The 27,169-nt window shown below is 41.4% G+C and overlaps 1 protein-coding gene across 4 annotated transcripts; it reads left to right on the forward strand.

The window, feature by feature from the left end:
• Positions 1-782: 782 nt before the first annotated feature.
• HMGCS1 (3-hydroxy-3-methylglutaryl-CoA synthase 1) lies at positions 783-22,448 on the forward strand. Of its 4 annotated transcripts, none has more exons than XM_075588955.1 (11): positions 792-940; positions 4,816-5,034; positions 7,646-8,103; positions 9,761-9,886; positions 10,461-10,625; positions 11,076-11,244; positions 12,099-12,269; positions 13,750-13,856; positions 14,509-14,634; positions 15,441-15,604; positions 17,122-22,448. In XM_075588955.1, coding segments are annotated over exons 2-11 (1,575 nt in total). In that variant the 5' UTR covers positions 792-940; positions 4,816-5,032; the 3' UTR covers positions 17,209-22,448. The 4 variants fall into 4 exon arrangements, with proteins under 4 accessions (XP_075445079.1, XP_075445070.1, XP_075445088.1 ...); XM_075588973.1 differs by having other exon boundaries at positions 4,816-5,030; XM_075588964.1 differs by lacking the exon at positions 4,816-5,034 and having other exon boundaries at positions 783-940.
• The last annotated feature ends 4,721 nt before the right edge of the window (positions 22,449-27,169 follow it).

Consider the following 27,169-nt stretch of genomic DNA (forward strand, 5'->3'; position numbering starts at 1 on the left):
TCTCCGGGTTGGCCTTCAGTCGAAGGTGGCAACCCTGCCTACAGCCGCAATGAGAACGGCTTTAGTAGGGGCTCGCCTACGCTTCCGCACACTTGCTTATACAAGGTCTTATACAAAAATTTAGATTTGGCGCTCGCCGGAGCGCAGGGCCGGTCACGTGAGCGGTTCGCCCAATGAGGGCGAACAAGCTCCGTGACGTCACTGGCCCGCCCTCCGACACTCCCCCGGACGGCGCGCGGACCAAAGCCAGGGAAAGCACCCGCTTTCCCTCAGCCTCCGCGCGCCTCAGCACAGGAGAAGGCACCATGGACGCAGCCTTAGTTGTAGTGACATTCTGAAACACTCACACAAGGGCCTCAGCAGACCTCTGCAGGTGTTGTGGTTCCTGCAGAAACATTTACATTGCACTTCAATTGAAAAGTGCTGTTTAAAATAGAGTGAGGCTGCATGAATGTGCTGATGCTACCACTCCTAACTACTTGTGCAATGGAGCCCGCAGGCCGCTCACACAGCGTACAACTCCCCTGTTGCCTGGCAACCTCTTCACTCCTACATTCGATGGCCGCAGCCATGGCGCATACCTCGCCAGGAATCGGGCGCGCCTTCCCATTGGCCTGCTGCTCTACAGAGCCTCTCTTGATTGGCTGTTGTTCTCTGACCATGTAACGTCACGTTCTCACACCATTCCAATGCTTGCCGCCGCGGAGGTGCTGGGATTGGTTGTTGGAGGTCGCCGGTGGGCGGGGCTCGGAGCCGTGCGGTTGCCCATTACGCTTCCCCATTGGCTGGGAGGGTGTGTCAGTCAGGGGTGCAGTGTTGGAGATGGCGTGGTTATAAATGCTATAAGCGGGAGCGGTGCAGCCCCACTGCAGAGAGCAGAATACAGTTGAGGGCATCATCCACACACAGGCATCCCGGGGAGTAACAGCACCACGCACAGGTCAGTCTCACTATAATTACAGCTCACTGGGAAGAGCATCCCACTCACGGCGTGTACCTCCGGCGCTGCAGGGGTTAATCGGACCGCGGCTTAGGATACAAATGATGGTAAATCTCCCAGGTGGGTAAATGTAACCCTCCTCCCGATGTGCACAGGATGTTTTCCTGAGGATAACCCTCCCGATGTGCACAGGATGTTTTCCTGAGGGTAACCCTCCTCCCCGGTGCGCACGGGATCCTTTCCTGAGGGTAACCCTCCTCCCGATGTGCACAGGATGTTTTCCTGAGGGTAACCCTCCTCCCCGGTGCACACGGGATCCTTTCCTGAGGGTAACCTTCCTCCCGATGCGCACGGGATCCTTTCCTGAGGGTAACCTTCCTCCCGATGCGCACGGGATCCTTTCCTGAGGGTAACCCTCCTCCCCGGTGCGCACGGGATCCTTTCCTGAGGGTAACCTTCCTCCCGATGCGCACGGGATCCTTTCCTGAGGGTAACCTTCCTCCCGATGCGCACGGGATCCTTTCCTGAGGGTAACCTTCCTCCCGATGCGCACGGGATCCTTTCCTGAGGGTAACCCTGCGCACGGGATCCTTTCCTGAGGGTAACCCTCCTGATGCGCACAGGATGGTAGTGTGGATGAGCAGGACCCCTGTTCCTTGCTTGTAGAGGCAGGGCTTGTGCACCTCCGGATGGGTAACAAGTTGGTAACACAACTTGTGCGGCTCCTTGTTGGCAGTGGGGTGTGGGCAGCCTTCCCTTGCTGCGGTATTGTCTTGTAACAGTTGTAGTGTTTAGTGGCTGTTTCCTGAGTGTACCCCTCCTGTTACAATGTGATTCTTATAGGAAGGTGTTTGTGTTGTTGGTAACCTACCACCTGAGACGCTTTGCTGCTTGTGTGGATGGGGATGTTGCTTAAATCACCCAATTGCCCCAGAGGATTTTATTTATGTATTTTATAAAATACTTGCATGTCTTGGACAGGTCTGCAATCCTGCCTTACACCATTATCACCCAACACGGTGCGTCCACTGCAGCAAGGGATTCTGGGAAATGACATGCAAATGAGCACACAGTGCCACTTTTTGCTTCAAACCCATATAATATGGTCCCCTATAAGCTTAAGCTTGCTGCATTTCACAGCTTTGAGCACAGCCTGGGTTAAGATGCATAGCCAGTAAACCCACCCACAGACAGCTGTTTAGACCTTAATGGGTCGCATCGGTGTGGTGTTGGTTATACTGGCTTTGCAAAATGAAGTTGGGATAGGTTTCACCACACTTAGTTACGTTATGATGGGTAAAAAATATATATATGTTACGTGTTACCTCTCGTTTTCAAGTATGTCCTGGGCACAAAGTAAAGTTGACAACATTACAAGTTAGTTACAAACCTGTTTAAAGTAGATGCAAAACTGACTATTTCACTTGGTGGATATTTTGGAAAGGGTCTCGGGAGAAAGCCAAACACGTGATGTGTACAATCTATTTCAAGAAGAAAGGGGGTGTCGGAGGCATGCGGTAATGTTTTGAGGAATAAATGATGGACTACTAGAATAATTTGTGGAGTATGGATGGTATGCATGCTTTGGGGGGAAGGGGAGTTGAACGATCCTTAATTATTCATGTTATCAAGTCATGGGACTGGATATCAACATGCTGTCCATAGCGTTCACTCTTGATTTTTAAATGTTACAAGGAACTTGGGGGCACCGGGAAGAATAATGCTGCCTTCGTGAGACCCCTTGAGTGCCTTATTACCCAGGCTGTGACATAACACTAGTGGCAGTTTCTGCACAGAAATAAATCTGTATAAATCTTGGCCATGTACCACTTGGCATAGAGAGGATGGAAAGAATTGGGAGGTCTCTGAAGCTTGTGTATTCCCTTACCCTACAGCAGTAAGGGTCGCACCATTAAAAGGAGCAACTATCCGCAAACCCCTATTTGGTTTAATCTAATGCTGTTGTGGGGGCTACCTTGCTTGAAATAAGCAAAAATAATGGATACAACAAAAAACAAAGCCCAAAGCTACATCCAATATAACAAAAATATACAATGAAATACCTATATATCTCTTAAAAAAAGGTAATTTAGTTAAACCCTTTAGCCAAAGCATTTTAAGCCTGCAAGCCACTTCATGGCATGACCAAATATTGCAGGTCTTTACACTAACTGATTAAAATTCTTATTTACCTCTAGTTAGAGTAGAATGATCGCATTGGATCTGTCCCAACCAGCTGCATGAAAGAGAACCGCTAACTTGGAAAGTGGGGAGGGGTGAGCTTAAACCTTGGGGGGGAGGGGCCACTAACCTCCCCAAAACAGCTGAGACCAGCTGGAAAAGTTTAATAAACACAGATACCCAGCAAGCTCTAAAAAAAAAAAAAAAAATTACCATAGTGTGTGTCAATTGGAGTGCTACTGGGCGTGGCTAAATGTATACAACAAAAAAAACAAAGCTACAGGAAGAATGATCGCAAAGGATCTGTCCCAACCAGCTGCATGAAAAAGCCCAGTAACACTCCAATTGAGATAGATATCTAGATAGATAGATAGATAGATAGATATACATACAGTGTTCAACAAACCTATACATTTGCTCGCCCCGGGCGAGTGGATTTAACCCCCGGGCGAGTAAATATTGGCCCAAGCAGCACACGTTTGGTACTAGGTGGCGAGTAGATTTTTTGGTGATTTGTCAACCACTATATATATATATATATATATCTATATATCTCAATTGGAGTGCTACTGGGCTTTTTCATTCAGCTAGTTGGGACAGATCCTTTGCGATCATTCTTCCTGTAGCTTTGTTTTTTTTGTTGTATACATTTAGCCACGCCCAGTAGCACTCCAATTGACACACACTATGGTAAATTTTGGGGTTTCTTAGAGCTTGCTGGGTATCTGTGTTCAAGCATGGATCTTTTATTGTAGTAAAGTATTCCCAGAGACCAGTTCACTCCTAGAAAAGAGTTGTTGAGGTCTAACCATACCAATGTGTGAGCTGTATTGTTGTTTTTTTTTTTTTAAATGGAGATCTAATAAACAAATTGTATATCTATATCCTTCTGTTTAAATGAGCGACACTCCACTGGTCTGCTAGAATAGCTTAGCTCTTTGAAGTAAAGTTATTGTACCCCTCATTTCACACTGCCAACTCAATAAAACTATCTTTATATGTAAACTTGGATTAATAAGACAGGGCATGACACTATTTCTCAACGTGCCCTCTCCTTGGTATTAAAGAAATGTCATGCAGTACCTCCAGGTTATGTTTCCATTAACTGCATATGTATAGTAACTAACGTGTTAAATTTTTGCAGTGCCCACATTCTCAATTTTGCAATTGATAGTTTTTCAGTATCATAAGATGCGAATAAGAGAGCATTATTATTTATTTCAGGAGTATTATGATCCCCAATAGGGAGAAGCGAGTGCACACGTCACAACAGCTGGATGTAGCTCTTATTTGCATCTTTTCTAGCAGCTGTCACCGTGGCTGGAAACGCATGCGCGTTCTCACGTATTATCCTTAAAGTCGCCAGTCACAAGATGGCGGACTAGATCTCTGTGTGTTTGCGTAGTGCGCGGGAAGCCTGAGCAAGAGAACGTGAAGATGTACGATTGGTTGGACTCGTTATCATGTGATCATACTCGGGGCGGCCATATTGGTTAAGGGCTTTCATGCGTCCGAATTAAAGGAGGGGGAGTCTTACGAATTGTTTCTTATCACCGAGTATTCTAAAACCGTCTTAGTGTACTAAATGTTTTTTAGTCGAAGCACATTGCTATATGTTATATTTGTTTTAAAATGATATGGCGACCCGACCTTGCCCTAATCAAACATGGCCGCTTTCATGCTCCATGTCGCAGGCAATCACGGAGGACCTGCTCGGTCACGTGTTTGTGGGCGGGTGAGTTCTATGCGGCGCTGTCAGGTGGAGGCTCACAGACTGCGGTGAGAGCAGAGCGCAGGCATGTACACGTGACCTCCTGACAAAGTGACTGCTCAGGAGCTCAGAGGAGAGCTGGCTGGACATCTTCTGCGTAAGAGGTCCTGCTGCTGCTCCCGGGGTGGGGCAAGTCACGTATGTATGTATATTTCCTTGTATTTATCTGCGGCGGTAGTTATTTAAATCTGTCTTTGCTTATTGTGATCAGAGAAAATGTGACCTTGCGATGGATGAATCGGGCACTTATCTAATGTATGGAAACTCCTGACACTGAGTTTCATAGATGTCGTCCTCCTTTTTTTTATTAGTCCTAAAATACTGTGCCGGAATTAAAATAAATGTACTTGTACAAACATGGATATCCTATCCCCTCTAGTGCCTCAGTGGTTCAGATCATTATAATAACATGATCCCAGTGACTAGGTCCTAAGTAGATCATTGGCAGCAAGTGTGACCCTTCCCAATACATTTGTACCAACATGAGAACGGGGGACACTGGTTTGGAGATTGATAGAGGGACACAAATTTTGTCCTTGAAATAATTGACAGGGGTTGCTGAGGTCACAGTGCACAGCAGCCTAGGAGTTCAAAGTGCCAGAAAATATCCAATGTAACTGAAAGGGGGAGACATTTGAGTGAACTGTATTTCCCATAACGTGTGAAGTCATTTTTCAGCTTTAGGCTGTGCTTTATAGTGACAGCGACGCTGCGTCAAAACAAAAGCATTTCCGCCGTCGCATGCGCTTATAGTAAGCGCGACGCGACAGAGCGATGGCATGGTCGCGATCACTGGAAGTAATCTCAATTTGATTTTTCCAGCGACCACAGCCTGACATAAGTCGCCGGCACTATACGTGTAGCCTAAATATTCATCTTCTGGGTTTGCATGTGATGAAACACTTCAAGGATGATTCCAGCCAGATCCAAACTGTATTTGCCAAGTGCAGTTAATTATCCAAGATCATGTGATGATCGCACACACCTTTCCTGTCTTATGTCAATTAAGTGGCACGTCCTTGCCCAACGCTGCTGTAATTACACTTCACCTGAAATGATCTTGTTAACACCAATAAGATCTGTCACAAAACTGAAGTTTGTGGTGGGTGGCAGAAACTGTGCCAATTACTGTTGCAAGACAACCCAAGTACTCTCCCTGTATGATCTTCAATGTTAAACACTGTTCATGATGTACTTTTATTCTTTTGGAATCCATTTAAAATATATAAATCTAATATTGCATAAGGAATTGACGACATTCTATGTTTTATGTGCGGAAACTGGATAATCATAGGTGCCCCCTTGTGTCTCCAAGTCAGTTGTTCTGAACCTCTTTGAACCTACTGACCACTAGATCCTCAAGTATTTACCTACGTAAGTAATATATTTTCATAAAAATGCATTCAAAAAAAAATATCAACTCAGAATAGGCTACTGTGAAAGAACAAAAATAAACTGATAGCCGCTCACCCATAGGCAAAACTAATGTAGCAGCACCACCTAGTGGTGAATAGTAGAAAAGCAAAAATGCAACATAAAATCGGTACAAGACCATGCTTGAAAATACACAATAATAAAAAAGAAACTATAAAAGTAGACAAAATGATTAAAAAAAAAAAAAAAAAAAAGTCTAACTACTCACCCTCTAAAAGAAACAGCCGGTTCTTCAGGAGGTACAGGTACACACAAGGTGAGGGAGTGGTTGGTAACAGCAGACACAGTAGATAAACAGCAGCCCATACGTAATGTGGCAGTTGTAGGTGCAGGTGCAAATTGGATCTTGGCAGGTACAGGAGAAAAGGGGACTAATAGTGCAGTATGTAAAAAAACCTTTAATACAACATGAACATATAACATAAGATGTAACACCAAGAAATGACAGAATAGATTCAGATTTATTTTTTTTAAATAGGAGTGATCTCCCAGTATTAGGGAGATCTTCTCCTTAAGGGAAGTAGATACGGTTACATCCAAGAAAAAAGGAAGAATAGAGGAAGAAAATCCAGCGAAGAAAACTGCAAGATAACAAAATCTAATAATAATAAAAAAAATTTTTTATCTTTTGCACTAAAATACTTGGACTGCCTAAGATTGCAGGGTTGCAGACCTGTCTGAGACATGTGACGGTACTCACCAGTAGCATTTTTATTTGCTGTACTTAAGTAATTCGGAATTCACTGTATTTTCATGAGATCTTATACTCATTATGTTCTTGAAATTTTTCGTGTAACCTTTTTAAGGCCCGTTCAATTGAATACGACTGTAGGTGGGCAAAGGCGTGGCATTGTTTAGTAACTTGGAAATAGATGCACCAAGTTCCTTTTGCAGCTCAACACGCCCGATCCGGCATTAACTGCCTCTGACTTGAATGGCGATTAACACCGTATTAGGTGCATTAATCCACAATGTACTTTGGTTGCCACACGTTGGAAGAGGGTTGGAGACTACTTCACTATCTATATAATCAGAAAAAATGATGGAAATAAAGATGCATTTTATTAAAATAGATTAAAAAAAAAAATCTTTGACGTGAACGACTTTAACATAAAAGTAAACTTTAAATGTCTATCGGCTCTACTGCTTATGAATGTGCTGGTCCAGCTGACAATTCTCCCATATGCATTCATGTGTGTTTGAATATTAATTGGTTATTCAAAAGATGTGTTTTGATTAAACTGATGAATGTGGTCATGGTATTTAAAAGTAACGTTTCCTTTTTTGATTTTTTTTTTTTTTTAAATATATATTACAAGGTTGACCAACATGCCTGGTTCCCTTCCTGCCACCGCTGAAGCCTCCTGGCCCAAAGATGTGGGAATAGTCTCCTTGGAGATCTACTTCCCATCACAATATGTCGACCAGGTGGAGCTGGAGAAATTTGACGGTGTGGATGCAGGGAAATACACCATCGGCCTGGGCCAGTCGAAGATGGGCTTCTGCTCGGACAGAGAAGACATCAACTCCCTATGTCTGACTGTTGTTCAGAGGCTGATGGAGAGGAACAACATCTCGTACGATTGTATCGGCAGGTTAGAGGTGGGAACAGAAACCATAATTGACAAGTCCAAATCTGTAAAGACTGTTCTGATGCAGCTTTTTGAAGACTCTGGGAATACAGATGTGGAGGGTATCGACACCACAAATGCATGTTACGGAGGCACCGCTGCACTCTTCAATGCTGTTAACTGGGTGGAATCGAGTTCTTGGGATGGTAAGCAGTGTAAATGTGTGCGTGTGTGTCTAGCGTATAAAAATTATACTTGTTTGCACTAGTGTGTTTTTTAATGTCTATTTTGGATGTGGTCCGTCTCGCACAGACCTGCCTGAGTTTCCTGTCCATTAGAGCGGCAGTTCAAGCAATAACCTACATGGGTTTTTTTTTTTTTCCTCTCCCCTCTCTTTTCGATTTGTGGAGGTTATACAATGTCTATATAGGAGAAAAACGTGCTCTGTGTACCATAGGTAGATGGTGATGTCGCCATTAGAAATATGGAAGTAGTTAAAATATTATAAATGAGTTGCCATGAAGCTATTGGCACCACTACTATGAAAGAAATTTTAGTACAATAAATGGTATGAATGTTTATCTAAAAGCAAGGGCCAGTGAAGTGCTACTGCTCGTACAAAACTGTTCCTGTGGTCACTTTGTAGTTTTTCCTAGAAGGTAAGCGCGCAATAAAAGATTCATAAAATATAATTTAGGAAATGGTTAAACTGTCCACTCACAATTGTCTGTGTCGTGTAATGGCATATGGAAGGTATAAGTCATTTCAGCCTGGTCCAAAGGGCAACGAGATGCAAGGGAGCAGTCTCTCCCGGTGGAAGGCAGCACTTGGTGTTCAGTGTTAAGCGAAACCCTCGTTCCGGTCCTAGGAGCCGCATGGTGCTGATGACACAGCTTCGTGATCCTCCCCTTTCTCACACGCATTGGGTGTACCGCAAACTTGAGAGAGAGGGAAGACGACAGAGCTCAAATACATCCATATTAGCAGGCACTCCAGGACTTGTTGACTTTTGTTATAAATATTTTTTACTTTTCACAACTTGGAGTACATGCTACTATAAATATATGTTTTTTTTTTTTTCATATGGCGTAGATATCTGCATTAGTGTTCTCCTTGATTATTCACATATAGATATACAGGCATACCCCGGTTTAAGTACACTCACTTTAAGTACACTCGCGAGTAAGGGCATATCGCCCAATAGGCAAACGGCAGCTCACGCATGCGCCTGTCAGCACGTCCTGAACAGCAATACCGGCTCCCTACCTGTACTGAAGCTGTGCGCAAGCGGGGAGACTATAGAGCCTGTTACAAATGCGTTATTTACATTAGTTATGCACGTATAGGACGATTGCAGTACAGTACATGCACCGAGAAGTGGGAAAAAGGTAGTGCTTCACTTTAAGTACATTTTCACTTTACATACATGCTCCGGTCCCATTGCGTACGTTAATGCGGGGTATGCCTGTATCTATCAAATACAAATATTACTTGTGAGCACATTCACATGTCTTGGACAGGTCTGCAACCCTGCTTTTCACCATTATCACATGGCATACAGTGCTTCCACTGCAGCAAGGGATTCTGGGAAATGACATGCAAATGAGCACACAGTACCACCCTTTGTCTTAAATCCATTATTACATGGAACCCTTAGACCAATGGCTCACAAGTAATATTTTTATATGCTATACGGTGGAGGGTTTTTAGTCACCTTTTCACCCACCATAACCTAAAATATCAATTTATATCTCACACCATCAGTTATAGCTTTCTCTTTGCGCACACTTGCATCATACTCTTTAACATTCCTTCCTTTTTTGTCTCTCAGAATAACATTTCTTCTCTCTCCTTGTCTCTTAGGACGCTATGCGCTTGTGGTTGCTGGAGACATAGCTGTGTATGCCACAGGAAGTGCCAGGCCAACCGGAGGAGCGGGAGCGGTCGCCATGCTGGTGGGACCAAATGCCACTCTAATATTGGAAAGAGGTTGGTTCCTCCCTGGACCTGTATAACCCTTTTTACCTAGTGGTCAAAATACTGTCTGCCCAGAGTAGCATCATTTTTAAATCATTCTACAAATGAAGTTTCAAGGGACAGAAAAACATGGCTTAAACAATGGGAAACTAGTTTAAAGTGGCTCTCATCTGGGAAATAATGGCTGTCACAACAGTGAATGGAATACATAGATCTGTGCAGTACAAATTACCAGTCACTGGCAGCATTAAGGAAAGGGGCACAGTGAGGCCCCCGAGTGCCTTAACAAACTAATGTACTGCACATGTATTTTTTATTTTATTTTTTCTAAGCAAAAGCAGCCCTCTTTAGTAGTGGTGTTTCCATTATAGTAAGGAGGGGAAAGTTAGCTACTACAATGCCCTGGGAAGTAGGAGACCGCGTCAGCTCTTGCTAATCTAAGGAACTTTAACTTGTGAAACACTAAGCCCTAGTTGTGTTAAAAGCTCTGTGGACATAAATTGTACACTTTTTTTTGTTTTGTTTTGTTTCTATTATGATGCAGTAAGTTGCAATCTTTTTATGCATGTCCTCTTCATTTTCCCAGGAGTACGCGGCACACACATGCAACATGCATATGACTTTTATAAACCTGACATGGTGTCTGAATATCCTGTTGTTGACGGAAAACTATCCATACAGTGCTACCTCGGTGCATTGGATCGCTGCTATTCCACCTACCGCAGCAAAATCCATGCACAATGGCAGAAGGGTAAGCACTTTGTTTGTTCGATTATATGCCCATAGAAACAGTTTGACAGCAGATGAGAACATCTTGGCCCATTCAGTCTGCCCATTTTCCTGTCTATTGTCTTTCATATTTAGAATAGCCTTATGTTTATCCCAAGCATGTTTGAATTCCCTTACTGAATTAATCTCTACCATCTTTGTTAGGAGATTATCCCATGAATAGAAAATAATGAAGTAATATGGAGTTTCCCAGCATTTTGGGGATTTTGTATTCCACAAATACACCGACATTTTTTGATAAATACCCTCCAACTTCAGAGCATCACTCTGGTTCCAGCATTTCTTTCTCTGAAATATGTTTCCCTCGTTATATATTAAAGTGTCCTCCTATCCTCCCTCTCCCTTATCTCCTCTAAGATGAAATAGTGTATCTGTTCTCACAGCTTGAATACCTTCTGCTTTCTTTTTCCAGAGGGTAACGAGGAACCGTTCACTCTGAATGACTTTGGCTACATGATCTTTCACTCGCCGTACTGCAAACTTGTGCAGAAATCGCTGGCACGCTTATTACTAAATGACTTCATTGGTGATCCAAATCCAAACACGGAGAGTGGGGTTTATGGCGGCCTGGACTCCTTCCGGTAAGGATTCAACTTGAATTTTTCTCAAGTGTGTTTTTTTTTGTCTTAATTAAAATAACATGATTGAATGTAACTTAAGTTCAGTATCTGCCTCTTAAGTAAAACTTTGCAGTATATAACAGTAATATAGTAAAAGCATTCAGCCTCCAATTTATCCACCATTCTGTTTACTACAGTTATTTTACGGTCGGTTTAATAGTTTCTTAAAGAACCATTGCCTTGGCATGCATACATATATTTATAGAACTTACTCCCTCTCCGGAGCTGAACCGCATTAATTTAATCTGAGGCACCCTTGCACCCCCCAGATGCTTGCATCTGAGGGTGCTACTGGTGTTGTTTTTGAATCCTGTTTATAGGTTTTTATTGAGGGTCGGTAGCAAGCCGGAAGGGATGACCTTTTAAACTGCCATATTGCATGCCCAGCCGGCAGCCCTTAAAGATGGAAGTCTCTCGGGAAGCAGGAGTCCCCAGAGATGCAATGAAAGAAGTTCAGCTCCGGGGAACGCCTATTTCCTCCGAGGCCAAAACATGTGTTCATTTTTTTTTTTTTTAGTTTGTTTAATTTGTAGTCTGAAAGCTGAACTCTGTAACGTGTATCAAATTTCAGGGATATGTAATAACTTGCCGTGTTCGCCAAGCGCTTGCCACACCAAAGGGAACTCTAGCCATTCCAAAGTTGCAGTGATCAGAGCCGAGTTATGAAATGGTCTAGAAAATTCAAAGCTATGGTTATATTGGAGTGTCGTCCGCACCACCCCAAAAATAAATAAATGACCTTTTAAAAAGAAAATATATGGTATGTAATTAATTTTTCTCAATCTTCAAAGTGATTTGTTTGTTGCTTGTCACAGGCATGTCAAGTTAGAAGACACATACTTTGACAGAGATGTGGAAAAGGCCTTTATGAAGGCCAGCGCTGAGCTCTTCAATGAAAAGACAAAAGCTTCTCTGCTCGTGTCCAATCAAAATGGAAACATGTACACCCCTTCTGTGTATGGATGCCTTGCTTCGGTTCTGGCACTGTAAGTCTGACCCTATTTTAAAACCCTTTTAACTTGTAATGTCTAATAAAAATTCAAAGGCCCAGGTTCACTAAAGGTCAATGAATGGGGGAAAAAAAATTGGTGTAGTCCATGTTGGACATCAATTTATCGATCTATTCACTTTTTAATGAGGCGCGTGCAAATGAGCAGTAACGCCTGATGGCTTATTCACTAAACTAAGATACCGGGAGATGGACTACTGCCCAAAAATTGTGTTCTAGCCAACCTGGAACACATCATGAAGATTGTCGAACATATTAATATACTACCCCGGTACAAGCCCAAGTGGCAAGCTAGTTCGGTTCAACTCTTGATTAAGGAGAAAAATTGGCAGGAAGCCAGTGCGCCACACCACAAAATAGAAGTGATAGAGGATGTATATAGTGATTTAATGGAAGAGCAAGAAACTAACATGTTTAGCGCAACAGCGCTGTGTCGGTGTGAACTATAGACTAACCTGCCACTTGGGCTACTAGACTTTGGATGTAAGGTTTTTTGTGTTTTATTTGTCAGGTCTTAATGTTTGTTATACCCCTTGGGGCCTGAAGTCATTCTTTTGCAATGCGTTGCTAGCATTGGGCATCAAAGGGGTTAAATAACTCCGCCATCTGGTTTATATTAAATCCTATGTTACAAAAACTGGGATATTTACTCTACCCCCTCCTCAACCCCATAATTTTATAGTTGTTGCTGATTGGATATGGCTTTCCAGGAGTAATTGCAAAGGTTATTACCCCTTCCTTTTTTTTTTTTCTTTTTTTTTAATTTGATTTACACACTATTTTACATTTTTAAAAAAATTCACAGATCTGTTCAATAAAAAAAAGTGTTCATCTTTTTTTAGTTATGAGCTAGACAGGAGCTCCTACCTAACCGAAAGCCAATTAATTGAAACAGAATGGGCATGGGACGTTGAACACCACTACTTTTTGTAAAACAAAAATGATTGTGAATGATCACACGATTTCAGTGTGGTGTGTGGGCTTTTTTTTTTTTTTTTAAATTCACCAAATACAGCTCAACCCTGTTATAATGCGATTCTTGAGTTTCAAAATCCCCTCGCGATATAAGCGGATCGCGTTGGAAAATTCTAACCATTAACTTATACATGCTATCAATTTCATATGTCTTGTTTTTTGCACGCGGTAATTGCACTACTATAGAATAACAATATAAAAATAATGCACAATTGTCTTGATACATTGGTGTCTTAAATTGTACAATAATTGTTTTGTAAAGTACAGTATTCATAAATACAAAAATTGGGAGCCACGCTTGCATCGCGTTATAAGCGGATTCGCATTGTAACGGATCGCATTATAACAGGGTTGAGCTTTAATTCTTTTAGGGGGGGAAGAGGGGGGTGTCTGTTCTGATATAAGGGGTGACTGTTTCTAATGTGCTGCCCTATGAATCTGAAGTGAATCCCCTTCCTAACATTGTGATGTTGGGCACACAGGTATTCTCCCCAGCAGCTGGCAGGACAGAGGATAGGCGTGTTCTCTTATGGATCTGGTTTTGCTGCTACATTGTACTCTATCAAAGTTACACAAGATGCTACACCTGGTAAGTGTTGGCAAACCCTTTGTCAAGTCTTTTCAATATACTACTGGCCCTTCCACAGGTAAAGGTTAAGATGTTCACATGCGTTTGAATATTAAAACTTCATGCATATATATGAACTTTGGTGGAAGCTGTCTGGCTCTCCATTGTTGAATGACTACATTAAAAGGGGAAACATTGTTACTTGATTCCCACTCCCCCTCACTTTAAGTTACTAAGTGGTTTACGCTGCTAAAGCAAGATTTTCCACTGTATGTGCAAATGTGACATTTTACAGCTTTCCATTCCGATGACATTGTAGAGAGCGGCAGTAATTTGCCTTGCCATCATAAAGAAGATGCTCTCCTAATGCAAAGAACCTAGTCATTTTTAAAAGAAATAAATACAGATTTTACTTTTTAGAATGGTCTAAGGCTGTAAGCTATAATTAAGGGCTTCTCTTTCAAAGCGGGAAAGTCTAACAGCTGTATCCGACACACAATAACTTACTGTCAAACATAATAGAAAGCCACTGTAACTGGAGCCTATTTATTTGCGGGCACCGCTCTTCCAGTCCTAATTTACAGTAGTTATAGTTCTGCAGTCTCCTGTTTTGTGAGAACTATAACGTTGAAAGTCCAGTTATATATATGTTTGTTTTTTTTTTTTTAACCAGGGTCTTCTCTGGACAAGCTGACCTCTAGCCTGTGTGACCTCAAAGCGAGACTGGACTCCCGGAGAAGCGTCGCACCCAGCATCTTTGCAGAGAACATGAAGCTTAGGCAACACACACACCATTTAGGTATAACTAAACGCTTTACAAATAATGATCTCCTCTTCTGTATTTGAGTCGGTGAGCAAATATACCCTGTAATTCATTGCCTAAAGCAGCACTGCTCCTTTCAGAAAAGGGCCTTGTGACCTGTATTGGCATTGTTCATTAAGGGAATGAATTATTGGCCTTTAGTCCTATTTCTCTACACGACCAATAAAAAGTACAAAGAAATGGTATGTATACAGACCATGTCCTAAGAATTAAGTGTAAACGTCTGTACGCTCCAGAGCTGCCATTACTTGCTCACCTACCAAGTACAGGGGAGGGATCAGAGTTCTGCAATATGTTCGTTTGGAAAATGGGTGTTTAAAAAAAGTAATGGATTAATTAAAATTTTAAGCAATATAGAATCCAGCTTACAAATAAAAGGTAAAAAAAAATGAATACTAGTAAATGTTTTTTAGTTTACATGGATTCTTAAGCAGCACTAGCAGATCATTTCACGGCTTCTTTTAAGCTGTGTTTTTGTTGGAGCATTTTCTGTGTAAATATTGGTGCATGCTTAAGTAAACGTAATTTAATGTTTTTTTTGGAAGTCTGGTCGTATCCCGTGACTATCAGCTTATTTTTCCATATAAACCACATGTTTGCTCTTACTCCCTAGAAAATGGGTAGTTGTGCCTTTTGATGGGCAGCCTTTAGGCTGCCTGGTGATGAGCAGGAAGGTGAGTTCCGAGCTGAAGATGCCATGCTCACAGTGCGCTGGAGAATAGCTGTTTACATCAAATTACAACCGTTTTTTAAAAATTGGATCTCTGTGTGGTCTCTTGCAGCCAGTTATATTCCGCAGGGATCGGTGGACAACCTGTTCCCAGGCACGTGGTACCTGGTCCGTGTGGACGAGAAGCACAGGAGGTACTATGCTCGCAGCTCCGTGCTGGATGATGGACCTCTGGAAGCTGTACTGGAACCAGTCCGCTCAAGCACTGCTAGTGAGGTATTCTATTCTTCAGCACCTTAACCGGGTCTGTGGCAAATACGTACTGGGGGGGGGGGGGTTGTATTAAAGAAAATAGCACAAACACACAGGGTTCAATCATTTATGTTGCATAACCACTTCTGCAGCATCAGTTTGTGGGTATCAATATTTTGACATTGTTTCAAATGTGCAGTAAGTAGCCTTGTGTCCTACCAGGCTATCCTAGCGAAGATCACCATTCCTTTTGTATTCATGTATTGTTGTGTCTTTGTGTGTGTTGGGGAGTGTTGATGTAACCCAGGAGGTGGAGTCTGGGGAGGAGTTTCATGCTGCACAGTGGGTCACATATTTAAAAAAAGATTTTTATTAAAATATTACATCATTCCGGTGTTACCCATTTTTCATCTTAAGTGCTCACTGGTGTAGCTTGCATTTTGATACTGGTTGTGCAGGTTAGTAAAGGTGGCAATTTTTACTGCCATTTTTATGGACTACAAATATTTGTGCTTGATAAATCAATCTTTGTTAAAGCAGCACTCCCACTTTTTTTTTTTTTTAAATGGGTTTGAAGCGGGGTATTGGGAGCTGAGCCTCAATGATTTCAGCTCCGGGCACCCCCATGCTTCTCATGGTTTTTTTTTTTTACATTTTATCTTATTTGTGAAACGCCAACATATTCCACAGCGTGGTACAATGGGGTACAGAGTTATGTATATTACAAAAATATAAACGGTTACATACAGGTGAGCCCAAGAATGCACACAGATACAGAGAGGTAATGAGGGCCCTGTTCGTGATGGCTTACAATCTTACCCACCTCCGTAGGTGCTGCCTGTATCTCTGCCGTTTAAAGCTCCCACGTCACGTGGGCTAATAGGAACGCACAAGGGATGAAGATGTGACTTCCTATTGGTCCGCAGGACTTTTAAACCGCCATATTGTGAACCCAGCCAGGTTTCCTACCGGGACCCACTACGGAGGTAAATATCTCGGCAAGCAGGGGTCCCTGGAGCTGAAATCCACACAGTTTGCTTGTGAGACCCCCTGCTTAAAACCTGGAATTTTTTATTTAAAATAAAATGGGAGTGCTGCTTTAAGCTGCTATTTTTATAAATCACTGAACAGTCGTAAATACAACAAACTGAGGAATGCTTGGAAAATGACACACATCTGACACAGACAAATGTATTAAAGGATATTGATTAGAAATATGGCACAGAATCCTATATTCTGGAAAGTTCTGATTCATAGCCAGCTATTGGCAAAAGACAATATAATATTCTAGGTGTGCTTGTGCTATCCATTACCTACAGTATATAATCCTGATGAACCATGTGAAACCGGGCACCAGGCTTAGATGGACCCCTGGATGTTGTTGTATCAAGAAGTTCACGGATTCCCTTTAATTTTCACTATTCTGCCTTTTATTGGACTCTCGCCATTTTGCGTTGTGATTTATATTTGTAGTCTATATTTAATCTGAAGTACACCGTTTATTTTGAAGCTTGCTTGAGCATTTATTCTTTGCTCCCCAGCATATCCCAAGCCCTGCTAAGAAAGTCCCAAGAATACCTGCGGCAACCGAAGCCGGGCCCGTCGCTGTCAGTAATGGAGAACACTGATCTACCTCTGAGAGGGCAAGAGAGGATTTAAATATCCACTTCATTTTGTGATAATCTTCTCTATTACACCTAAAGATGATCAGCCCTTTTTTTTTTAATTATTCAATTGCAGCGCTAAGAAACCTATTGTGGTTGTAAAAGTCATTTGACTTGTGTGTAAATATCATAGGGCTTTAGTTTTATCTGTCTGCAAAACAATATTTTATCCTGGAAAGGAGAAGGGTCGGTGAGGTAAATTGGTTAAAGTGTTAAAATAGAAACTCCCAATTTAAGCAGTTATTCTGGTCTTGGGGAAAATGCTTTTATCACCAAAGTGTACCCAGCTGTGATTGGGTAACTGTAATTGTGTTGCTTATTTCTCTAATGCAGACGATATATGTCTGCATTCCACCCCAGGGGTGGCTGCATGAATCCCTAGAAATATAATTGTAAAGCACTTTACAGCTGAAAGTTCAGTTTCTGTGAAAAGAAAACTATGGTAGTATAAACAATATATATAAAAAAAAATTCTTGTTTCTAGCAAGAATCTGTAAACCATTTGTAATTTCCTAGAATCCTGTTTAACGCAAGCTATGTACCTCAGACAATATTTATTTCTTCCCGACTATCTCTTGATGGTTTTCCAGAAGTGTTTATTGGCATGTACAAAGTTGTTTAAATTCACTACTTGCAAGATTGCATTGGTGCTAAGCTAGAGGCAAGAGCCGAACTAGCTTGTAAAAATGTAGAGAAACTAATGTAATTTTTTTTTAATTTTATTAATGGCGCTCTGTATAATTTTTCTTAAACACATTTCCTAGCATGTCAATTTTTTCATATTTAAGACGGCTGTGTAATCTGGGCTGAAAAAAGGGCCAAATGTTAACAGAAGTCCAAAGTTGATACCCAACCATATAGAACTGGGGTGGCCAACCCGTGGCCCAACAGCACTTGGAAAGGCTTGCATGATGATATTCTGGAATCAGCCATCCAGGGCGTTGGAGTGCCACTGGTTTCCTCATTCCGGGGCCTCTGAACTGCAGGGCCGTCAAGCCACCCCCCTTGCCAGTGCACCCAGAAGATGGTGGAAGTTGGACCCGCCTAGATATCGAGCTCAACTTCTGCCTTCGCCTGTGTGGTTCTAGTTCCCCTCTGCCTCGGGACAGCAGGCTTCCACCCAACATGACCTGCTCTCCCCTCCCCCTGAGATAAAACTATTGGAGGGGTGAGGGGGACAGTGACCCACCAAAATATTTGTGGCCATTTATTGGCATGCCTGAAAAAGTTGGTCACCCCTGATCTAGTACACCACAATGTTTTGGGGATGTTTTTGTGTGTGGTTTTTTTTTTTTGTTACAATTTAATTGTGTTTTTTGTAACTCTCCTTTTGTATAATATTTTCAATGTGTGTCAGGGTTTCTCTTCCCTCTGCTGGTTTTGTACAGTCAGAATTTTGCTAATGGATTCCCTAAACAAATGTACAGTACATGAATGTAATATGGTCTGAAACAACGTGCTGAAATATGTCATATGATGCATTGTTAAAAGTACAAAAAAAATGGTTTCACAAATGTAGTGTAACTCTTTCAGCTGTGACGTAATAAAGACACAGAAATCTGCAAGTGATGGAAAAACGTAAAATAAAGTTTGCAGAGTATTTTGGATGTATGTTTCCTTTGTTCATATTTGGCAAAAGGGTTACAATACTAGTCTTGTAAAAACAAAAAATGCCACCAGTCTTATAGCTTTATACTATTTGATCTGGTGAGGTCTCTAGTACTGTATCTGTTTGCAAGTGGGTAAAAAGATGCTGTCTATTTTGTTTAAATTTTCTCCTTTATGGTGCAATCCCATGTAGCTGTTTAAAAACAACAATTTGTGAACATTTTAATAATTGGCATCTTTATCTACCCATACTAAAATAACATATTTGGCTTCTATAGAGATTAATTTCAATGTGTTTGTCAATCAAGCTTGTGCTTGACCTTTCTGCCCACCTTGTCTTTATCAAAGAGCCAGTACAGATAATTGGAGGGAAGAACGGCTTCTGGCTTTGCAAACGGGGGGGGGGGGAGGGGAGAAACGAATAGCCAGAGGAAATCAAACACCTGCCAAGTATAATCTGTGTTTACAAACGAACCTTTACAAATATTTCATTGTCAAATTATGGTTGGAAAGAGGCATGTATCGCCCAGATGTAACCCCTTAAAACCACCTAGGAGCTATTACCCCCTTTGACATCCTTTTAAAAGAAAGATTCACCAAGGTCCTTAACATACCTCAATGGGTGTTAACTGCCATTGACTTGAATGTTGGACAGTAAGTGCATTTAAACTAAGTGTTAAGTGAATGACTGGAGCATGTTCTGCCTACTGTATAGAAGTGCTCGAATCATCACATGACTTGGGAGCTCTTCGGTTTGTTTATCTTCCCCTTGGATGCCAGCTTGGTTCTTGGTTTGCACTTGTGAGTCTGTGCATAAATGTGCTCTAAATTACTATTCTGTTTTCTATGTACATATGTGGTTATGGAATTGGATATTGCATAGTATTTAACTGCATTACTATTATAACTTTTGTACATTACCTACTTTGTCATTTTGTTTGCCCCCCCCCCCCCCCAATAACAATATAGCAGTCTCCGTGTATCTCTCCCCCCTCCCCCCCAATCCACCCCTACGTTTCTATAAGACTTAATGTTTCTCCTATAATACATAAGACTCCATGGTAATCGTCCCTTTTTGATACCAACTAGACTTTGCTGGTACAATGACGCAACCTGTTTTGGGCTGGGCTGTGTTTAGTGACTTGTGAAATCGCTAGTGAGATGACAGTAAATAATTTAAGATCAATGTCTTTTCACCGCTTAACATTTTCTCTGCATTTTAGATTTTACTTTCTTGTACTGTCACTTTCTACTGCTTTCTCAAATGTGAAAAAAAGTTCTGTTTTTGCAACTGTACAATCAATTAGATATCTGGGCCCACCACCCCCTCTGTATTCCTTCTCAACCCTGTTCTCGATTAGAGTTAGTCAATGAGTAAAGGCACAGAGTTTGAAGCAGGGGAGCCTGGCTCAAATCCTGCTTTCCGCTACTTGTGACCTTGGATAAGTCACTTTATCTCCCTGTGCCTCGCATAAAAAAGTGTATATCGATTTGTAAGCTCTGGGGCAGGGTCTCATGCCTGCGTACACTGTCGGCGCAATACAAGAGGGAAAGAAAGTTGCGAGTACATATATTACATGTGATTGGAATTTGTATGGGTTACGCCCCAAAATGGGAAAACAAATGACACCCTAAGCACTTGGGTCAATGTGCTTGAATATATTCTATTAGACTATGAAAGAGTTCATAGTTACGCACTGTTAAGGTGGGTGCGCTTTATTTCCAGCCGCTTGTAATAACAAACTGGGGGAAAAAGAGGTGCACACAGGCCACTTCCTTTATGCTAAACATTTTGAATCCATTTAAAAATAAATTAAAACGATAAGATGTGCTCGCAATTTTAAATGTTTGCATCAAAACAGATTATACAGTTAAATCGTGGCTGCAATAAGACTTTTCTTGGATTCCACCTTGACAAAAACAATAGCAAAACGTCACAAAAGATCAAATGGAAGTGTGAAAGAAGAAACCATTAGACACATAAAACCTAAACATCTCGCCATACTGAATGTAACAAAAAAATTGGCAGGTAATGAGCACCATAAAATGTATATATTTTTAAATATTAAAGTAAGATTTTAAAAAAAAATGGCTGCTTCAAAAGCTAATTTTTCAGGAATACGGAGACTTGTAAGGGGGGCGCGTCAGTGTTTGTAATTAATATCGAGTCCATTGCTCACTGGCAAAGTTTAAGGCGTTGATCTCCATAGAAAACACCTTGATGCCCTTTTAATATGACAGTCCTTTAGGATCGAGTAGAAAGATAATAAATGCTGTACACTAATAAAAAATCAAAAGGGGATACAACTACCGGTGCTCCTGGTTCAGGATTCTCTGTGTCAATCCAGGGTTAATGAAATTAAGAAAATCAGGGCTCCACCGATTTGCTCAATGAACTAATTTATTGCCAATAGACTTGACGTTTCGGCCTTTCTCAGAAGCAATCATTTAGGATCACCATTGTGAATATCAGAAAAAAGTTTCAAGAGGCTCTGTAACTGACCACTGCCAATATTTATTTTATGCTCTATCTGTCCTCGATCTTTTGGTCCTAACATACTTTGAAGAGAACCAATAAATTGGTTGCTTTATTGATGGCTAAATCAAAGATGACATCATACGGTTCTGTCTTAAGAGATTTAACAAGTTTGCAACATCCATGAAATTGCAGTCTCGGTAGGGGATATTTTAAATCCATCTAGTGTGGTGACTACTAGTGACCTTGAAGTATCTATTACCAAACATCCACATTGTTTTGAAATACCTTATTAATATTGCCATTACCCATGTGGAATAGCTCCAGTTTCAAAGATTTGAGCCCAAAGGATCTAAAACGGTAGCTAAACTTGAAACCCATATAATTTTGTTCCAGACTCAAGCTACACCATAAAATCACATTGCTCATATATTGGTGCAAAGTAAAAAAAAATGCTCCCAGTCGCCCATGAACAAAATTGACATAACTGGGAGCAAACTTGGTGCACCTAATGTGCTTCAATGCAAGTTGGAAGTGTGAGTTTTTGATAGAATAGTGCTGCATAGTGGATGAGGTTGAAAAGACATTGAGTTTAACTCATTCATACATTGTTTTTGTTTAGTTTATTAATGCCAAGGAAGTGGTGTTTGTGCTCCTGGTTTCTCCGCACCCCCCCCCCCCCCCTAGGGGTTATCAATCTTGTCCTCAGACAAACCAAAATCGGGCCATGTCACTCTCTTTCTTGCTGGTCAACCTTTAATTCGTGAAATTAAGCAGAAAGCAGACCACTCTCTTCACCTTTTTAATTGCTGCTTTTGTAGTATTTAAAATTAATCCAAAAGCTAATATTTTGAAATCACACAAAGGGTGAAAAGTAATTTGAGTGATACGTTTCAGGTCAAAACAAAATGATTTGTACCCCATGCAACAACTGCTATGTTAGTTGGCCTTAGAAAAACTCAATTTCAAATCGCACATCAGGCATATACAGTAAGACTCCTTAACACCTTTCAAAAAATGTAAACGGTTGTGGAAGATTTGTTTTAAATTTCCCCCCAAAATGCAGACTATCTCCATAGTTTAATGATCTTAAAGAAAGGTCAAACATTTTTGGTAGGGGGGGAAACACGTTTCACCATAATACAATTCTGAACACCAGATCTGCGCTACATTGTAAGGCTATTATTTTCACGATCTGATTACGTGGGATTCTGCTCCTCGGTCACTCAGTGACTCAGTCAGGCAAAGCTTGGTGATTGATACTATTAAAGAAATGAGGCAAGTAAAAAGTATTTAATCTACACTCCTGTAACTCCAAATTCATCGCGGTCTATTTATCTGGAGTACTCAAAAACAGCACCAAATTTATGAAGAGAAGGAATCCAGTGGAAATGGTGGGGCTTTTTCTTTGATCTGTTGCACTTTGTTTTAACACTGATTTTTACATTTTTTCCCGCTCTCCGTTTTGCAGCTGTGGGATAATAAGTAGACCCCAAAGTCTTGCTCTTTCCCTTTCAGGAGCAAAATATCCCCCGCGTAGGTGTTCATGCACCTAACCTCTTCAATGAACAAGCTTTAGAGAGCTGGGGTTGGAGGCAAAGGGGTTGTACTTCTGTGTTGAAAAAATGTTTGAGGTTTTCATGCTATCAATATTGAACCCACACTAAATACTATTAATGTAAACCTAGACCAGTCATGTGCTTTTTTTTTTTTTTTTTTTTTAGCAAAACCTGTAGATTGTAAATTTACTTATGTTTCAAATAAATATTGGTGTATGCAGAGAGAGTGCTGTAACAATGCATGTTTGTCCTTTTTAGATGCTCTCTTGTTTTGCCTTTAGAGCTGTTGGTTATTGTTAGATTAGTTTGTAACAAGCTGCTCTGCTGCATGTGGTTACAACAGAATAAAGTGTTGTGCATTATCTTTGTCTGTTTTTTGATCAATCACAATCTCCCCACAATGCCCAACACTTTTCTGTTGATAGGGATGGGATCAACATTCTGATACAGAGCGCCATTTGGAACCCGTGTCTGCAGATTAAAAAATGAGCATACTGGCACATTGAGGGATTTAATGGTACTGAATTTGCATCATGGGACTCTTATTAAAATCTGAAAGTCCTCCTGAATAAGTCAAAACAGACAACCCTGGACAGAAAAGGGATGTGCTACTCATCATTTGTGCAGCTAAAACATCTGCAATTATACAAATCGTTAATTGCGACTATTTTATCAAAGACAAATGTTTATGATAAATGTGTACTCATGCAGATATGTCAGATGGAATCAAGGAGCTAATAACCCCATTTCCACATATAGCTGGGCGGCGGCGCATAGCTCAGCATTGTAATTTTCATGGTTTCCTGACTGACGTGCAGTAAGATTCTGTGGTCTGTTGAGTTAGAGAGAAGGCCATGCAGTACAGTCGCACAGTACGTGTTTATAAATCTTCAAGATTCATTTCCAAACATTAAAAATGACAAATAGATCCAGAAATGAGAAAAACAGTGTAACGTGTTTTGCTCTGCACACTTTGATTCATCAGGGCTCCTTCCACATTGAGTCTTGAATTTGGAATTTCTGTTGCACCTGGAATTTTCAAGCATTTAATTTATACTCTGCTCTCTGGATATCCAGGTGTCATACCATACATTGATAATGTCTTGGTCATGCGACCATTTGAGCGACCGAGAAGTTCCGTCAACAAGGAAAACTTTGAGATCTGAGCAACTAGTGTCATCATCTTGGAATATCGCATTGATGTCTTCTGTTGGGTGGATACCAGATGCAAAGTAATGGCACTCCATGATGCTCCCGATAGAAAATCCAAACAAGAACTTCAAACTTTCCTGGGATTATTTCATTTCTACCACAGTTTCTTGTACACAAGGTGGCAGGTGCTGAACCTTTCCACTGCCGTTTCAATTAATTACATGGATATTGACTCGCCCGCATGCACAAGCCTTCAAGAATGTTAAGGAGTTACTGACATTTGACTGTGCTTGCCCACTACGATGAAGAAAGACCACTGATACCTACCTACCTGTGATGTATCAATCAATGACATTTGAAGCTGTTCTCACTCATGTTTTGTCAGATGGGAAGGAAGTACCTGTCACATAATAATAATAATAATAATGAACATTGACATCCAGAGTGGTATGTACAGATTAATTAAGTAGCTCTTGCTGTTATTGCTGAAGTAAAATAATTCATAATTGCATCTAGAGACGTGTTTTATATTCATACTGACCACAAGCCACGTTTAGGTATAATCGCTAAATACTATGTTACCTTGAAGGCAATGGTAGAATGTGATGCTAAGTGCTTATGGCTACATACTTGCCTACAAGCCAGGGAAGTCTATTGAAAATGCTGATGCCCTAAGCTGCCTGCCTTTACAGACCCAGACTTAACCATACCACCGCCAATTGAAGTTTTGATGTTGGAATCCCTTCCTGAACTACATCTTCAGACTGACCAGGTTGCAAAACTATCTGGCAAGAGGTTTAAGCACTTGTAATTGTATTACAATTAATTAATTTTTTTCAGTGCAAGTTTATTTCTTCTATTTTTTATTGCTTTTGAATGGAAACAAAGATGCATAATTTGTCGGCAGGTAAGTACCATTTGGCTCAAATAGTCTGCTCATGTTTCTGTCTGCTGTAAAAGCTCAGACCCTACTTAATCCTTGGCTTTCTTTTGTATTATGTCAATCCCAAGCATTCTTAAATGCACTTACTACATCGGTTTTGCCCTCTACCACCTCTTCAAAAGAAGACCTTCCTCACATTTCCTCTTACCCTTCTACCCTCCGTTATACAGCATGACCTTGTTCTAGCCCTTCCCTCTCTGATATATGCTTCCCTACTGCACTTTGTTGACACCCTTTATGTATCTGCACATATTAAAGTCCTTTAGGTGTACGCTGCAAAACACGTAAGGGGTCATGTGGGATGCTGCATACTTCCCATCCCTTACAACCATATAACTTTTCCTGTGTGTAGGCCTAACTGGGAATATGGATGGAAACATTAGAGCTTGTTAAACCTTTTCCTCTCCTTCATGCTTTTTTTCTCTGAAATAATAAAGGGTATGATTTTATAATATACTATAAGACGTTTTTGGTTACGGATGAGCACAGTAAGTGCTGCATTTAAATCTACCCGTGTTCTTATGTGTTACAGAAATTTCCATCTAAATGATAAAAAAAATTGCCTTAAACAATTGAATAGTAATAGTGATTGGAAAGGCAAATTGATTTCAACTTGCATAAATCTTTTAAGCTACCAGTACCGCTAAGAATATTATTTGTAAAGAAGTGCTTCAGTAGTATAGAAGCCCTGGAAAGAGTGAGAAACACGTACAAATAAAAATATGCTTTCCTGAATTCACCATGGCATTACATTTTTACTAAATATTACGTAAGTTCTTATTTCAGTTGTGTTCACCTATCCTCAAAAATTATAAAACCACGTGGGACCCTCCATAGGCCCTGATCTCAACAGCAGCCATAATAAAGGCCCATAGGGAAAAAATTGACAGTTTGCGGGATTTTTGTAGGGACAACCCCAATCCGAGAAGACCCTCATTCAAAGTCCAAATGGGGAAAACTCTAAACTTCCCACCATCTGAGAACCCCCAACCCCCCCCCCCCTCCAATGTTAGTGCTACCCCCAGAGTTGCTGCCATAAATAGGCACTTAAAAGCCACAGGAGAAGATATACAGACACCAAGGAATGCTAGGATTACACACAGGTATATGTGACGGCTGGGCTCACATGGGCCGTCTTTCTATGTGAGGACTCCCAGTTACCAGTGTAATGTGTTGTACTGTATATACATGCATTGCAGCACTTATGTTCCCAATGTCCCTAATGTGTTTCCTAGGCCTGCATCTGGTGGCCTATGCCAGAGATAGGAATGCCCATGTCTGGGCATCTTGCCCTATGCTTCTCAGTTGACGGTGTCCCAGTAATCTCATCACTGTGCCGTGCGTTTGTGTGCAGAGGCCTGGGTAATAAGCCACCCACTGTAAGAGACTATGGGTCCCGTATCGCGGGTATTGTTTTTCCCCAGACTGGTTGGCATCTCACTGAGGGGGGAAAGAGTATATCCATTGCTGCAGATTTCTTCAGTTCGTCTTTTCCCAGTTACTGTGCGTTACAGTGGTCAGTATCTAGACCCTATAAATTTAGCTAGTCTCGGTCATTGAGACTAGTATGTAGACCCCGCAGTGGTCCTGTACCTGACTGACATTTTTCACGAGGATCCAGAAGGAAGATTGAGTGCAAGCTTGTTTCAGCAGCGCCCTCTAGCTAGCTAGTTTAGCACCCTGCTATATTCCTCTGGTCTAGCATTGCAAGTCATGGTAATAGCAGGCAGTGCTAGAGTTAATCCTTAGCACATGGCCCTGCATGTGAGTGAGTTTCCCAGTATAGGTGCTACTTTGCAGCTTTCAGGCACATGCCCTAGAGTAGTTGGAATCACATACCAGGGTGGAGTGGCTTTGCTACAGCAAGGTCTGCCCAGTTACTGGGACAGTGAGGCTGGCCACTCCCCAGGTATAAAGATGTGATCGCTCCCAGTTGAAGAGAGTCTGGGTTCTGTTTCTGCTCTGACTCCTGTTGAGTCAGGGGCAAGTGTGACTCATTCTGTCCTTCCCAGGGGGTGGTTGAGACCCCTGAGTGAGGATATTCCAGTCCGAGGCACATCAGTTCCTGCTGAGGCCTAACTTGCCCAAGGGAAGGGTGAGGATAATCTACTTCCAGGTAATCTGTTCCTACTAAGACGTAATCTGACCAAGGGAGGGGTGGATGCTGTACTGCCAAGAGAAGGGTGA

Source organism: Ascaphus truei, chromosome 1, assembly GCF_040206685.1.
Source record: "Ascaphus truei isolate aAscTru1 chromosome 1, aAscTru1.hap1, whole genome shotgun sequence".
NCBI classification, from domain to species: Eukaryota; Metazoa; Chordata; class Amphibia; order Anura; family Ascaphidae; genus Ascaphus; species Ascaphus truei.

Coding starts and splice junctions, on each gene's coding strand:
- HMGCS1 (XM_075588955.1), top strand. Junction 10,626..11,075: donor CCATGCACAATGGCAGAAGG/GTAAGCACTTTG, acceptor TTCTTTTTCCAG/AGGGTAACGAGGAACCGTTC. Junction 11,245..12,098: donor GGCGGCCTGGACTCCTTCCG/GTAAGGATTCAA, acceptor TGCTTGTCACAG/GCATGTCAAGTTAGAAGACA.